Here is a 16,512-nt window from a genome sequence, read left to right as displayed (position 1 = left end):
GATTCCTAAATCTCTCAACTAATATGGTCTCTTATCTCTCATGTCATCTTCTAATGTTTTTAAAATAATGTAATGGATGCCTGTTGTTTATGTCTGCCACGTATCCATTTTCCTTCTGGCAACATCAGCTTCATTACCCTTTGAGAAAACCCACTTTCAGTTCATGTGGCTCAAGATCCAAGGTAAGTTCCTGATCTATGCTTGGCCTATTAGAATATTCAATAACTGATGTCCATATGATGTGACATGGATGACTCAGATCTAGAACTTTTGGTTGAAATGACTGAAAAGGAGATATCACAACAATATCATGCTCTCCAAATTGATTATGGATTCAATATAATTTTAACCAAAATCCCAAAGGATTTGAGAATGATTAAATTATCCTAAAATTTATCTGGAGAACTATCTATAACAACAAAAAAAAAGTTTCATTATTTTTCAGAATTTCTTGGCTGATATCATACACTTCAATGACCAGATATTAAACATTAAAGCTACAATATATAGTGTGCTATATTACAAAACACTCAAGTAGAATACAAGAGAAAATCAAGCATCAGCCTAAGGAATATAAAAAAAAGTGTATAAAAAAGGTATATTTCAAATTAATGAGGAAAGTACAGGTCATTCCTAGGGTAACAAACAGGCAGCATGTGTATTGTATCCCACTCCAATGCAGACATAACTTAGTACAGCATTCATTCCAACTAAACCCAGAGATGGCTTCAAATCTTTACATAGCACTTCATGCAGCCACCATCAATCTTATCTGAGTTATTCTGCAAGAGGATTATTTGACAGATAATGCTGAGACAACCAGTTATCTATTTGGAAAAATAAATAAAGCTTAAATCTCTACTGCATACCATATGATAAAATAAATTCTACATAATTTAAAGAATTAAAAACTAAGCCATGGGCTGGGGATGTGGCTCAAGCGGTAGCGCGCTCGCCTGGCATGCGTGCGGCCCGGGTTCGATCCTCAGCACCACATACCAACAAAGATGTTGTGTCCGCCGAGAACTAAAAAAAAAATAAATATTAAAAATTCTCTCTCTCTCTCTCCTCTCTCACTCTCTCTTTAAAAAAAAAAAACAAAAAACTAAGCCATAAAATGAAACATCAAAACTGCTGCAAAAGATACATAAGCTCTAAGATGAGGGTAAATGGTGGGTGCAGAGGCTCATCACTCCCTTAGTTTGACACTTCTGAGGCCCAGCTGCTTAGCTGTTTCTGGAGTCCTGAGACTGGGGGTACAATAACTCCATGAATTTTTTTTTTTAAAGTAAGCTTTCCTTTTTTTTTTTTTTTTTTTTTTTTTTAGAGACAGAGAGAGAGAGAGAGAGAATTTTTTCCAGTTTTTGGCAGACACAACATCTTTGTTTGTATGTGGTGCTGAGGATTGAACCCAGATCGCATGCATGCCAGGCCAGCGCGCTACCGCTCGAGCCACATCCCCAGCCCACTCCATGAATTTTGAATAGGAATCTGTGTATTGAAGCCCAAAGAGCCTTGAATAAAGCACATGTATATTCTTTTTTTTTAATTTTTGGAAGCTGATAAACTCCTTTTACTATAAATAAACAAATCCATACATTTTTGTAATCTAACTCAATGAAAAATTGAAGCTCCCATTTTATAAATTGTAACATTTTATATACATGATGGATAAACTGAAAAATATACCACTCAACATTCTCTTCCCTTTGAACCATCAGGATTACTTTTCATGGGCTGAGATTTTGGCTCAGTGGCAGAGCGCTTGCCTTGCACCACATATAAATAAATAAATAAAGGTATTGTGTCCATCAAACTAAAAATAATATATATGACAGCGGAATGCATTACAATCCTTATTACACATATAATGAGCAAAATTTTTCATATCTCTGGTTGTATACATAGTATATTCACACCAATTCATGTCTTCATACCTGTACTTTGGATAATAATGATCATCACATTCCAACATCATTAATTACCCCATACCCCCAACCTTTCCCTCCAACCCCTCTGTCCTATCTAGAGTTCATCTATTCCTCCCATGCTCCCGCTCCCTATCCCACTATGAATCAAATTAGCCTCCTTATATCAAAGAAAACATTTGGCATTTGTTTTTTTTGGGAATGGCTAACTTCACTTAGCATTATCTTTCCTAACTCCATCCATTTACCTGCAAATGCCATGATTTTATTCTCTTTTATTGCTGAGTAATATTCCGTTGTGTATATATGCCATGTTTTTTAAAAAAAATATATGGAATGCTTTACGAATCTGCGTGTCATCCTTGCACAGAGGCCATACTAATCTTCTCTGTATCATTCCAATTTTAGTATATGTGCTGCCGAAGCGAGCACTAAAAATAATATTTAAAGAAAAAAAAGATTACTTTTCATGCTGGGCATAGTGGCAGACACCTGTAATCCCAGTGGCTTGGGAGGCGGAGGCAGGAGGATTGAAAGTTCAAAGTCAGTTCAGCAATTTAGGGAGGCACTAAGCAACTCAGTGAGACTCTGTCTCTAATAAAATACAAAATAGGGGTAGGGATGTGGCTCAGTGGTCAAGTGCCCCTGATCCCTGGGTAACACCCTCCCAAAAAAAGATTACTTTTCATAAAGCATTCTAAAATTATAAATTTTAAAATAAGAAAGTATCCAAAGATGATAGGAAGAAAATGTTGCAGAAAATCCAAAATAATAATTTAAAAAACTGTGCACCTCAGATAGCTGTTAACTAGTTATATGTCAAAGCATTCTAGTAATGTCTTAGGACACTGAAAATGAAACCAAGTTTGAACTTTTTCTAAAAGGCAAGTCTACTGATACCATAATCACTGGCAGTTTGTTCCTTTACAAAATTATTTCATAAATTTTTATACCAAAATAAAAAACATATTTTATGAAGGAATCAATGCATTTATATTTATTACTCCAGGCAAAAAATTAAACTCAACTGAACAGGTCATCATTTCTCCAGAGAAACTCAAAGCTCCTTTCTTTATAATCTAGAAAAAAAGACTCTTTAACAGAAGGCCATGCTCTCATTTCATGTGATTAAATGTAGTAAAGTGTTTATAAACTAAAATCTTTCTTCTTAAACTTTGCAGACAGCAGATATAGTTACATTACCTAAGTGCTTTATAACAAAGCTAAATGATTAAGTATAACCCTCCAAATTATTCCATTTTTTTCCACTGGTAATCATATTTTTATTGCCCTGAATAGAAATCCCATAATTTTCTCTATATCCAATCTTCCACCATATCCTACCATTTATTCTTTTAAAACAGTGACTCAGTTTTCTTTCCCCCACTTCACCTCCAGAGATAGGTAACCAGGAATTGAACCCAGGGGCACTTAACCACTAAGCCACATCCCCAGCTTTTTAAAAAATTCTTAATTCTGGCACAGGGTCTCACTAAGTTGCTTAGGACCTTGCTAAATTGTTGAGGCAGGCTTTGAACTTGAGATTCTCCTGTCTTAGCCTCCTGAGCTGCTGGGATTACAAGTGTGTGCCATTGTGCTTGGCAAGTAACAATTTTCTACACCAATGTCTCTGTCGCTACAGAACTGTTTCCACAAGTCTCAAATCTCTGGGTACATAGGGACCTGGAAGGAGGCTCTCTAGGCAGGAAAAGGTCTCCAGTGGACTCTGCATCCTTTAGCAAGAATCACCCATTTTGTTCTAGGATTAAATCTTCCTGTTTGCCATAGGGTTTAAGAAAAAAGGCTGGCTCCTGGGCTGGGACTGTGGCTCAGTGGGAGAGTGCTTGCCTGGCATATATGAGGCCTTGGGTTTGATCCTCAGCACCACATACAAAAAATAAATAAGATAAAGGTATTGTGTCCATCTATAACTAAAAAATATTTAAAGGAAGGAAGGAAGGAAGGAAGGAAGGAAGGAAGGAAGGAAGGAAGGAAGGAAGGAAGGAAGGAAGGAAGGAAGGAAGTTTGGCTGTTATCTATGAGGACCAAATAACTCATCATCACAGAATTGAGTTAAAGGTAACAGATGGACAAAATAACTATTTATTTATTTATATGTAGTGCTATGGCTCAACCCAGTGCTTCACAAGTGCTGAGCAAGTACTCTACCACCGAGCTATAACCCCAGGCCCAGTAATAGCCTTTTAATGAATAATTCCTTCACAACATAGTTTAGTGCGACAAATTTAATAAGATAGGAAACATCTTAAAGGCATTGTTCTTTCCAGTTCATTTATGAACTAAAAGAACTAGAAAAACAAAAACAAACAAAAAAACTTCCTCTCAGTTCCTACTGGAGTCACTCTCCCTCTCCAATGGTTATCACCTCTGGTTTGGATCACTGTTTACTACAACAGCTGTAGTTTTGTCTACCTTTGGTCTTTTGTCTTTGCTCTGCATCCAGTGCATATACTGCTGCCAACCCAAAATTCTGTTCCCATCATGTCACTTCCTGGCTCAAAAACAGATTGCATCAGTTCTCCACCCCTCTATCTCTTCAACCTCTCTCCTACTCTGTTGGCTTTTTCTCCTTGCTGTATAAATACGTCCCAACTCTTTCCCACTTAAAACAGAATACGAAACAAACAACCACAAAAGTAAACCTTCCTTCCATACATTATCCAACTATAGAACCGGCTTTTGCTTTTGTTTTTCTTTTTTGCTAAGCTTTTTTATTTTTGAGCAGTGCTGGGGATTGAACCAAGAGTTTCCCACATGCTAAGCAAGCATTCTACCACTGAGGTACACCCCCTACCCCTATTTGCTGAGTTTTTTAAAGGAATGTTCTACTCATTGTTTGCACCCTGCTGAAACAGCACTTATGAGGACTCCCAGGATCTTAGTTCTCTAATTATCCTATCCAATGGACTTTGTAACTAGATTCTGGTTTTGTTTTGTTTGTTTTTTCTTCAGACAGTCTGGCTATCTTGTACAGACTGGCCTCAAACTCAAGATTTTCTTGCCTTAGCCTCCCAGGTAGCTGGGATTTAGTTCTCAACTTACTATCTCTTGCCAGTTAAACCATCACTGTATCAGTTTCTCCCAAACTTCCTCCTACCTCCTGGGCTTTACCTTTCTACATTCCTCTCCCTTTAATCTGGCTTTAAATGTAAGGGTTCTGCCAAAGGTCAAATGTTCTCTCTGATATGTAGATGCTATCCTACAATAAGGGGTGTGGAATAAAAGTTCAATGGATTAGACAAAAAACAAAGGAAAGGGAGAGGGGATAGGAATACAAGACACTGGAATGAATCTGACAAAACTTTCCTATGTACATATATGAATACACCACAGTGAATCTCAATATCATGTACATCCAGGGGCTGGGGTTGTGGCTCAGTGGTAGCACGCTTGCCTAGCATGGGTGAGGCACTGGGTTCTATTCTCAGCACCACATATAAACAAATAAATGAATAAAGGTCCATCAATAACTAATAAAAATTTAAAATAAAAACAATAATTATAACATCATATATATCCACAAAAGTGGGATCCTAATTAGAATAAGATATATTCCATGCTTGTATAAATGTATCAAAGTAAATTCTACTGTCACATGTAACTAAAAAGAAAAACAACAACAAAAAACAAACAAACAAAAACCCACAAGTGGAGATTCTACAGGATTGCAACCTGGCCCTACTTCTCTTTTTCATTATTATCTCATGACTTCACACTTCATGGCTTCACTTGCTACCTGTATCCTGACATCTCATAAATCTTCGCTATAGCTCTCTGACATTTTTCTCAATTACAGAATTATACTTCCAACCAGCTACTGGCCTTTTCCACCACGATATCACACAAGTAACACAAATTCAACATGCCTAAAACCAAACCTCTTATCTTCACCCCAAACTAGTTCCTTCCTGTTCATTCTGGTCTCATAATTATCCAGTTTCCCAAGCCAGAAGTCCAAGACTTACCCTCTACTTCTTTTTCTCCTTAAGATCACAAACATTTAGACTTCTTGTTTCTCTTTAATATTTTTTCATCCTCACAGTATCCCAGCCAGTCTCACTCTCATGACATTGCAATAGCATCCTAACTGCTTTCCCTTATCTCATGTCTTGAGCTCCATACTCCATTAGTCATAGTCCACTTTTTACACTTTCTCATCTAAAGCACTTTGACAGCACTCTGTAGGCCTATACCTTTTTGACAGTAAAGCCATCAGTAAAAATTTGAGTATATTTTCAATGATTAAATATCTATTAATGCACAGATATTATAAAACATATATAAATGTAGAAATCAAGAAAGAGATAGAGATGAAATAAGTACACAAATATACCCCTGATTAAGCCATTTAACATTAGTACTGTATGACTCAAAATGCAAAATATTCTTAGAATGAAGTTCATTATTAATGACATAATATGCATATATATCTATATTTCAAATAGTCTTCTTGACAATTTCATTCTTCAGATTGACTTCCCAACAGATATAATTACCTTAAAATGTGTTAAAGAGCTCTCATTAGGGGGGCAAAAGACAGCTCTATCATTTTGTTATTATTTGCAGTGTGAGACTTATCTTTAATCTATGTTTGTATGTTTATGTGTGTGTAAATCAGTAAGCCACACATTCATTTTGTGAAGATTAACTGAGCAAAAAGCAGATAATAACTTAAGTCCACTCAAGTAGGGTCAAGTAATCCATATAAACTGCAATACCACAATAGCAGGCAAATTATTAACATTATCACTATCAGCTCTTCTGTTTTGTGAAACATCCACTCTTCCCTTGAAACAAAACCTTTTACACTGAATTTGTAATGGTACCACCTATGAGGCTGAGAGAGCCAGTGCAGTAAATATTAATGAAGTCCAGTTTCTTCTTTTTGTCAACTTGCAAAAAAATGTATATAAACTGTATTAGAGGGGCTGGAGTTGTGGCTCAGTGGTAGAGCACTTGCCTGGCATATGTGAGGCCTTGGGTTCAATCCTCAGCACCACATATAAATAAATAAAATTTTAAAAATCCGTTTAAAAAAAAAAACTGTATTAGAGACCACTGCTTAACACTGTATAGCACTGGATGATCTGGCCTCTGCCCACTTTTCTGCCTTCTCTGCTTTACTTCTCTGAACAGTGACTTATCACTGTCTTACTTTCAACATGTTCTCTCATTGGACATCTACCTCTGTTTCCCAGACAATGTGTTCTCACCTGTATTAATGCACTTACTTCAACCTACTATAATTGGTTTCTTACCACTTAAAAGTCAGAGATTACTCCCAATTTGAAATTCTCAGCATCTACCACAATAGCTTGTTTGCAGTTGATACTTAATACTGACTGACAAATGAAAAAGGTCCAAATTCTGGCTGGCCTTCAAAGTATTGTATTAATCTAGCTTCAATCTATCCAACCTTACTTTCTTCCCCTAAGTCCATACCAATTAGCCCATCACTTCATTTCCTTATCATATGTCATACTAATTTTGACTTTTGCTCAGGCTATCCCATAAACTTGCTTGGACTGACTTCAATCTAGAGAAAAGCAGTTTGTCCCTCAAGCCTCAAGTCAAAACTTCCTCAACTCTTCAATTCCTCAATTGATCATTTCCTTCAGAGACCTCCACAGAGTGAGTACTACACATTTTAGCAATTATTCTCTAGGTGCTAGTCTTCTCTCCCCAGTTTCACTCTAAGTTCTCTGAGGCCAGGAACTGTCTTTACCTTCTTTTGCATTGATCTCACAGCACATCTGGCTGTGTGGTTGTAGATGTGGGTGCCACTGTACAGGGCAGAAAGCAATGGACTAGGTATTAGACCAAGCTCTACACCAGTTCATTATGTAATTTTTTTTGGGGGGAGGGGGTACTGGAGACTGAACTCATGGTCACTTTACCACTGAATTACATCCCCAGTCATTTTTATTTTTATTTTGAGACTGGATCTTGCTAAGTTGACTTCAAACTTGTTTTTGTTTTTTTTTTTTAAAGAGAGAGTGAGAGAGGAGAGAGAGAGAATTTTTTAATATTTATTTTTTTTTTTTAGTTCTCGGCGGACACAACATCTTTGTTGGTATGTGGTGCTGAGGATCGAACCCGGGCCGCACGCATGCCAGGCGAGCGCGCTACCGCTTGAGCCACATCCCCAGCCCCAGACTTCAAACTTGTGATCCTCCTGTCTCAACCTCCAAATTAATGGAAGTACAGGCGTGTGCCCCAGTGCCCAGCTTGTTAGGTAATCTTAATTAAATTAACATCTCTGGCTGTTCATTCCTCATTGGTAAAATGAGGCTTTACTTTTTGGGCGGTACCAGGGATTAAATCCAAGGGTGCTCAACTACTGAGCCACATCTCTAAATATTTTATTTAGAGACAGAGTCTCACTAAATTGCTTAGGATCTTGCTAATTGATGAGGCTGGCTTTGAACTTGCTTGCAATCTTCTTGTCTCAGCTTCCTAAATCTCTGGGATTACCAGGTGTGTGTCATCACACCCAGCAGTAGGCTTTACAATTTTTAAAATGATAGGCAAGATATATCTTCTTGTCCAAAGGAAACATTACAATCTCTCCTCTTAAAAAAAAAAAAAAATTCAAGAGAAGCCGGGCACGGTGCTCACCTGTAATCCCAGCAGCTCAGGTGGCTGAGATCTCGAGTTCAAAGCCAGCCTCAGCCAAAGCAAGGCACTAAGCAACTCAGTGAGATCCTCTCTCTAAAATACAAAATTGGGCTGGGGATGTGGCTCAGTAGTTGAGTGTCCCCGAATTCAATCCCTGGAACAACAATAACAAAAAAAAAAAAAGTAAAAAAGAAAAATCAGTTGAGATCTAAATTAAAGCCTGGTTATGATTCCTAAAAATGCTCTTCGAATTTTTGTAACCACTCTGTATTAGAATCAATTGACTTCTGATATTTTGGTGATAATTTGGAGAGCATATTTTAACATAAAAGGAAGGGATTCTCTTTAAGAAATAATCAGGCCACAATGGCAGCTTCACACATAAGTATGCCTAATTATCCAAATGAAACAAAGTAAGGCTAATTAAAAAAAGAAAGAAAGAAAGAAAGAAGTACAGAAAAACAAACATCCTTTTACTTTAGTAGTTCTTTAAGAGATAACTAATATGGGCTGGGGTTGTGGCTCAGTGGTAGAGTGCTCACCTAGCTCATGTGATGCCCTGGGTTTGATCCTCAGCACCACATAAAAATAAATAAATAAAGGTATTGTGTCCATCTACAACTAAAAAATAAATGTTTTTAAAAAAGCAATAACTAATGAATAAACATGCAAAATATCAAAGAAAATATAGGGGCTGGGGCTATAGCTCAGTGGTACAGTACATGTGCAAGGCCCTGAGTTAAATCTCTAGTACTCCCTCTCCCTAAAAAAAAATGTAAAATGTTCTTCCTAGGGGACTCTCAATTTTTCTAATATGCAATAAAGAAATCAACCGTGTGGGAATCCAAACCGACTTTAATTTAGGAGCCTAAAAATGTCAGTGGCAGGGCTGAGGCTGGGGCTCAGTGGTAGAACTCGCTCACCTAGCACACGTGAGGCACTGGGTTCGATCCTCAGCACCACTTAAAAATGAAATAAAGATATTGTGTCCACTTAAAATTAAAAAATAAATATTAGGGGCTGGGGATGTGGCTCAAGCGGTAGCGCGCTCGCCTGGCACGCGTGCGGCCCGGGTTCGATCCTCAGCACCACATACCAACAAAGATGTTGTGTCTGCTGAGAACTAAAAAACAAATATTAAAAATTCTCTTTCTCACTCTCTCTCTAAAAAATAAATAAATAAATAAATATTAAAAAAAGTCAGTGGCATTTTTTTTTTTGAGAGAGAGAGAGAGAGAGAGAGAGAATATTTAATATTTATTTTTTAGTTTTTCGGCGGACACAACATCTTTGTTTTGAATGTGGTGCTGGGGATCGAACCCAAGCCGCACGCATGCCAGGCAAGCGCGCTACTGCTTGAGCCACATCCCCAGCCCAAGTCAGTGGCATTTGTTATAAGTCAGGGACTTATAACACAAAAAAAGGCTTTATTAAATGTGACGCTCAAAATTTCAAATAATTTTAGATACAAAAATTTATTTTCAATTCTGAGGTTAAATTTCATACCAGTCTATTTCATCCATACATTTAACCATTTTCTTTTCAGCAGAGTTGATAATAGTATTTTTTAAAAAAAATATTCTGGCAATCAAAAGTGATTTTTCAACACTATTCCAGTGAGAATTGCTTCAAAAATATTTTTTTTTTCTCAAATATCAAACCTTACTAACTGTACACTTTAAATAAACCATCTTCCCTAACCTCCCCTGGAACCTTTTTATTGTGTAGCCTAATTCAAGTTTAGTTAATTTCACAGCCTTAAAAATATAAATTCTAGGACCTGGGGATGTGGCTCAAGCAGTAATGCACTTGCCTGGCATGCACGGGACACTGGGTTCAATCCTGAGCACCACATAAAAATAAAATAAAGATGTTGTGACCACTGAAAACTGAAAAATAAATATTAGGGGCTGGGGATGTGGGTCAAGCGGTAGCGCGCTCGCCTGACATGCGTGCGGCCCGGGTTCGATCCTCAGCACCACATACCAACAAAGATGTTGTGTCCGCCGAGAACTAAATAATAAAACATCAAAAATTCTCTCTCTCTCTCTCTCTCTCTCTCTCTCTCTCTCTCTCCTCTCTCTAAAAAAAAAAAAAAGATTGAGATTGTTAGAATGGATCAACTAATCTACATTAAAAAATTAAAAAAAAAAAAGAAAAAGAAAAATAAATATTAAAAAATTCTCTCTCAAAAATAAATAAATAAATTCTAGAAGCTTTCTGGATAAACCTTAATCTAGTGTAAAGGAATCAGCAAATTCAATATATAGTACCTGACAGGTGAATAGAGTTATCCCCACTGAGCCTGCATTATTAATACAGAATTATTAATATAAAATCTGCATTATTAATACAAAGGCTTTCTAATCTGCATACCTTTATATCAATGCTAACAGTCACTAGCTACAACTACAAGTACACACTTAATAGCAAGTCTTATGGTTTTGAGTACTAAGTGTAAAGGAAGAGGAAAAATCAGATAAAAAGGAAACTAAACGAAATTTTAAGGACAAAACATTACCCTATCCAAGAGAGAGAAGAAAAACAGGAACACAAAATTAGAAAACGTTGTCAGCATCCAAGAAACTCAAACTCATTCTTAACTCATTCATCTAAAACAATTCTTAACATATACATTTTTTTTTTCCTGGTAAAATGAAGTCTTGGGTTTTAACAACTTGCTCTCCTGGTTTAGAGTGTATTTGTTAATTCACAGCATACCTTCATGACCAAGTCCTGCCTTCTTCAGACATTTTGCTATTATTGTTCATGCTGTATTTCCAGGGCCTAATAAAAGCACTGAACACATAAATCGTCAAATGAATAACAACTCTTAGAGAAAGGTATTATTACCACCCTGGTTTTACAGATGAGGAAACAAAGGTGTAACAAGATGAAGTAATTTGACTAGGAATTACAAACCACTAACCAGAAACAAACCCAAGTCTGACCACAAGTCCTTGCTTATACCATACTCTTAGTGGGCTATTGGCAGCATAACTTCTTTTTGTTTGTTTATTTAATTTTTTTGGTACTGAGAATTGAACTCAGGGGTGCTTTACCACTGAGCTTTTTATTTTTTGAGACAAGGTCTTGCTAAGTTGCTGAAGCTGACCTCAAACTGTGCTCTTCCTGCCTCAGCCTCCTCAGTCACTGGAATTGCAGGCATGTGTCACTGTGCCGGACCAGAAAAACTTCTTAATATCTGGTACTTCAGTGTCTTACTGGTGACAGACAGCTCTCTCTTCTTAGGGAAGGCTCAATTTAACCTTTTCCTGAGCATTCTCAATCTCTGATTCCCCTTAGGGACCCATGTAGACTTCTCTCTCTTTTATGCTGGGCTCTCTCCAGACTACTAACTTTAACAGTACTTTAGCCCTTTGCTCTACTTCTGTCAACTCAAAGCTTATTGAGGGTAGGAATCAAGTATGTTGAAGTGCTCTGGCTCATAATTAAAGTTGATTTGCTGCTAAACATCCTATTTGCAAAGGACAAGCCACTATAAGAGAATGGTCTGGCCCAAAATGCAAATATTGGCAAGGAGGAGAAACTCAGGCTAGAAATTTCCTTCTTGGATTCATGTAGCTCTTCTCCTTCATGAATAAAGGGTCTATGAATTTCTCTGTAATCCATCAATAATGCCCCCCCAACAAAAATATAAAAAAAAACAAAGATATGTGTCCATCTACAGCTAAAAATAAAAAATAAAGAGCAATTGTTTTATTAAAAAAAAAAAAAAAAAGTTCAGATTTTCCAGGTGTGCTAGGGCACATCTGTAATCCCAGCATTTTGGGAAGCTGAGGCAGGATTTCAAGTTCAAAGCCAGCCTCAGCAATTTAGCAAGGCCCTAAGCACCTCAGCAAGACCTTGTCTCTAAATAAAATTTTACAAAGGGCTGGGAATGTGGTTTAGTGATTAAGCATCTCTGGGTTCAATCCCTGGTACAAAAAAAAAAAAAAAGAGTTCTGTTTTCATCCTTCATCACTCTGCATTCCCTTACACTGCCACAGTCATACTGTTTACCCAAACTTTTACACCTCTCTCTGAATAACTTACTGAGAGCAGGAATTGAGTGTCCTCAAGTGCTTCTGGCTCACAGTAAGCTAATAATAAAGTTTATTATAGGGCTGAGGATGTGGCTCAGTGGTAGAGCACTTGCCTGGCATATGTGAGGCACTGAGTTCAATCCTCAGCACCATATAAAAGGTGAATTAATTAAATTATGGTTTTTTTTAAAAAGTTTATTATAAACTTTTTGGAATACCAAAAATGTATTCTACCTTTAATTAATCTTTATGTGTGGACAAGTATGTTGTCTCTAATTGACTGTACCATTCCTTTGCTAGAATGCTTTCCTTGGACAGAAGATGCAAATTAGAAAACAAAATCACTACTAATCCTTTCCCCTTAGAGGAATAAGAGGAAAGAGTCAAGTAAATGAATAAATGAACGAACAATCCCTAAAAATTCCTGAGACAAAAAAGAACCCTTTAGCTAGGTTCAGTAACCTCAGGCAACCAGAAACTAGCTTTCCTTCACTTGGGAGGTGGAAAGAATGTGCTTGAAATTCCCTGCCCACACCACAAAAACAGCATCACTGTGCTACTGTACTATGTTAAGGCAACTTTTTCAAATATTGAATGAAAGGACAATATAGTGTGAAAATTTCAAGGGCTAAGAATAAACTTAATTTTTTTTTTTTTTTTTTTTTTTGGCAACAGGATCTCACTATGTTTGCCAGACTGGCCTCTCTTAGGCTTGTGAATAGCTGGAACTACAAGGTACGTCACCAGACTCTATCCTGTAAAAGTAGTCTACCTGAATAGAACAACATCTTTCAACATTGAAAGTTTGGGTCATTAATTACTGTTTTCTGTGATTTTGTGAGAGCAATTTTATTTGTATAACCCTACACTTAAAAAATGCAAATCATAAATCCACCATACTGACTTAACACACCTATAAGAACAAGAACTGCTTGACTTATACAAAATAGGAAAATAGAACCTATGTGTTAGGTAAAAAGGCATTCAATAAATATGCTATTATGCTGTCATCTGTAAACCTTTCTAAAAGCACATGTGGCCTATTTTAGACTAATGAATACTAGTAAGCATTTATTACATAGTTTTCATTTCATTTCACCTGGTATTCATACCAGGTTCAAATTATATCTAAACAAAAACCAGGTTTTGTTTGTTTTTACATGGGATGTGAAGGGTTGAACTGTCTATCCATTTAATACTATATGAGTTGTATGAAATTTCGTAATCTGGCTTGAAGAATTCATAACAAGTGTTTAGCTAAACCAATTTCAGGATACATGTTTTAGAGTAGAATTTTTTTTTACACAATCTGTAATTAAGTCACGATCTGTTACTTTAATCCTTTTATTAACACTACTTTCTGAGCAATGTCTAGCTCCACATATAAGTAGACTAGGATATAGTAAAGCTGGGACACTGAAATTTCACAATTGCAGCACATTAAATAATTTCTTTGCAAATTAACATTTTCCAATTATTTACAAGCAGATTTATGTTAAAATTGGGGGGGGGGGGATATTTTGTCAAGTTAGACTTCTGGCTTCTCAGTTTATAGAAGACTGCTCCCTCCCCAACCCTGTCCCCTAGCAGTTCCCTCCCCTGCCAGGAATTTCTTCTGACTCATCTTTGCCCATCTTTAACCATCACTCCCTTGGAGAACTGGCTCAAGATTCAGATCTTTGAAAAAGTCCACACTGGGTATGCCCATCTCCACCAACTTAATTCCTAACTTTGCATTCCCTTGGCACTTATACATACTTTGCACTACAAAACTCAAAATCCTCTAACTTATTTTGCACTTTTTCTATCATTTCTCCAAATAGAGACCAAGAAGAAACAGCATCTTCTTTTATATTATCTTTTACAAAGCCAACAATAAATGCTTCTAGAATATTTGAATCACCAGTGAAATATTTGAATCATCAGTTTTTCCATACTCTTCATTTTCATTACTCTATTACCAATGACAGGCATGAGTCCATGAGGAGAGGAGAGTTAATTTTTTAATTTTATTTTTTGAGGGGCCTCAAACATGTTAGGCAAGGGCTGTACCAGAGCCACATCCCCAGCACCAGATGATGGGATTTATTTTTGCTTCATCCCACAAATTCATAATAAAATATCCAGAACACAGATCATATACATACTTTTAAGGTAAAGAATAATCTTGGCTATCCAAACATTTCTTGTGATGTACCATTTCAAGTTTCTTATGAAACGTCTCCTAGTCTTGAAGCAGCATGCCTGTCAGCGGTAGGAAGCTGGCACCAGTCTCTTGCAAAAGGGGCAAAACTCTAGTTGGCAGTAAACTTTCAAACACGTGAGCCTCCACTGTTAAACAAGGCTCATTAACCACACAAACTTGCTGTTTCAGCTCTCTGGCTTCAATGAAGTGCTATGATCTCCTTTAGTTATTGTTGAGAGCCAATGATGGGTTAAATTCCCATAAATTAACCAGCACTTTGATGGTTTACCCAAGCATACCGGTGGCATCGGAGTGGATGGCTCGCTTTCTTTCTTTCTTTCTTTTTAATAGACCCGCCCGCCTGAGAAGCCAGAATGGAGTGAAGAAAAGAGCCAACCCGGCATTTCTTAGCAAGCAAAAGGAGAACTACAGAACTGGAGCCGATCGGCCTCCTCCTAGTTCTTAGTGTCAGCTTATCGTGCAGAGGGGGGAGCTTCACAAGCTGCTGCTCTTTGCTAAATCTCAGTCGAGTTCCTCGGGGGCAGCAAGCCACACTTAGGCTAAGGCTGCCCAACTTTTCCTGCAAGGAGCATCAGTTTTTCCATACTCAGAGACCCAGAAAAGGGGGGGTTGCAGTGAGGGGCGGAGGGAACCGGTTCGCCCCGCAAAAGATAGCAGAAACAAAGTGCGCGCGGGTGAGCCTAGGCCGTCGCCGCCGCCCGCCAGCCCGGCCCCGCTCACCCTCGAGCAGCACCTCCTTGCCCGCGCGCTTCAGCGCCTGCACGGCCTGGTCGTGGGTGGCCTGGCGCAGGTCCGTGCCATTCACCGACAGGATGGCGTCGCCCAGCTGCAGCGCCCGGCTCTGGTCGGCCGCCAGTCCCGGGAAGATCTTGGAGATGAGAATCGGCATCCGGTTCTCGCGGCCGCCCTTGATGCTGATGCCCAGGCCGCCCGCCTCTTGCTTCACCACCCGCACCCGGCGCACTGGCGGCGACGCGCCCGCCTCTCCCGTGGGGCCCCGAGGCGGCGCGGGCGGGCTCGGGGGCCCCAGGCCGCGACTAGGGCTCCCAGGTAGCGAGTCGCCGGCGCCGCCGCCGTTCGGGAGGCCGTTGAAGGCGGCCGCCGCCGGCCCCAGAGTGGGCTCCGACTCGGCTGACGCGGCGTCGCCCGTCAAGCTCAGACACTCCCCGCTCAGCTCCGCCACCACTCGGACCCAGCGCTCTCTCAGGAGCAGCTCCACCAGCCCCGCTTTAGTGGCCCGTGTCCACACCGCCATGGCCGGCCCCGCTCCCGCCGCCTCAGTCGCCGGAGCTACCCTCATTCTAGTCAGGCAGCCTCCGCGCTTCCCCCTTACCGCCCGAGGGGGCGGGCCCAGCCCCTCCCCCGCGGCGATTCACTATTCATGAGGGCCACGCCCACCTTCCGGAGGGACGCGGAGAGGCCGGTGCTGCAGCTTCCGGGAGGTAAAGAAGTTGTCCGGTCTCTCTCGCCTTCACGTCCCCAGCGCGATGGTGTTCTCACCTTCTCCCTTCGTTTGTTCCCCACATACCCCCAAACTCCTGACCTTTACCAAAAGGGCTGTTTGGACACGAAAAGCAAAATCAGCATGGAGCACGTTGAAAGCTTGCAGGACTTGGGTGGTACGTTTATTCTTGCATTGACTGGTTCAATCCATGTGTACTGAGCGCTCAGCCGGTTTATCTCCCAGCGCTCC

At 39.2% G+C, this 16,512-nt stretch overlaps 1 protein-coding gene and 1 non-coding gene across 2 annotated transcripts in view; both read right to left on the bottom strand.

Moving 5' to 3' along the window:
* Nucleotides 1-16,176, bottom strand: part of Sntb2 (syntrophin beta 2) — a 90,504-nt gene extending 74,328 nt beyond the window's left edge. The window contains exon 1 of the mRNA XM_078032592.1: nt 15,540-16,176. Coding sequence (XP_077888718.1) covers nt 15,540-16,119 — 580 coding nt within the window. The 5' untranslated portion in view covers nt 16,120-16,176. The remainder of the gene's footprint in view (nt 1-15,539) is intronic.
* On the bottom strand, nt 2,254-2,360 carry LOC120888168 (U6 spliceosomal RNA). Its single transcript, XR_005731674.1, has one exon. It is a non-coding gene; the product is annotated as a U6 spliceosomal RNA (small nuclear RNA).
* Nucleotides 16,177-16,512: the final 336 nt, after the last annotated feature.

This window comes from Ictidomys tridecemlineatus, chromosome 15 (assembly GCF_052094955.1).
Source record: "Ictidomys tridecemlineatus isolate mIctTri1 chromosome 15, mIctTri1.hap1, whole genome shotgun sequence".
Classification (NCBI taxonomy): Eukaryota; Metazoa; Chordata; class Mammalia; order Rodentia; family Sciuridae; genus Ictidomys; species Ictidomys tridecemlineatus.
This window is presented reverse-complemented; position numbering and strand designations above follow the sequence as displayed.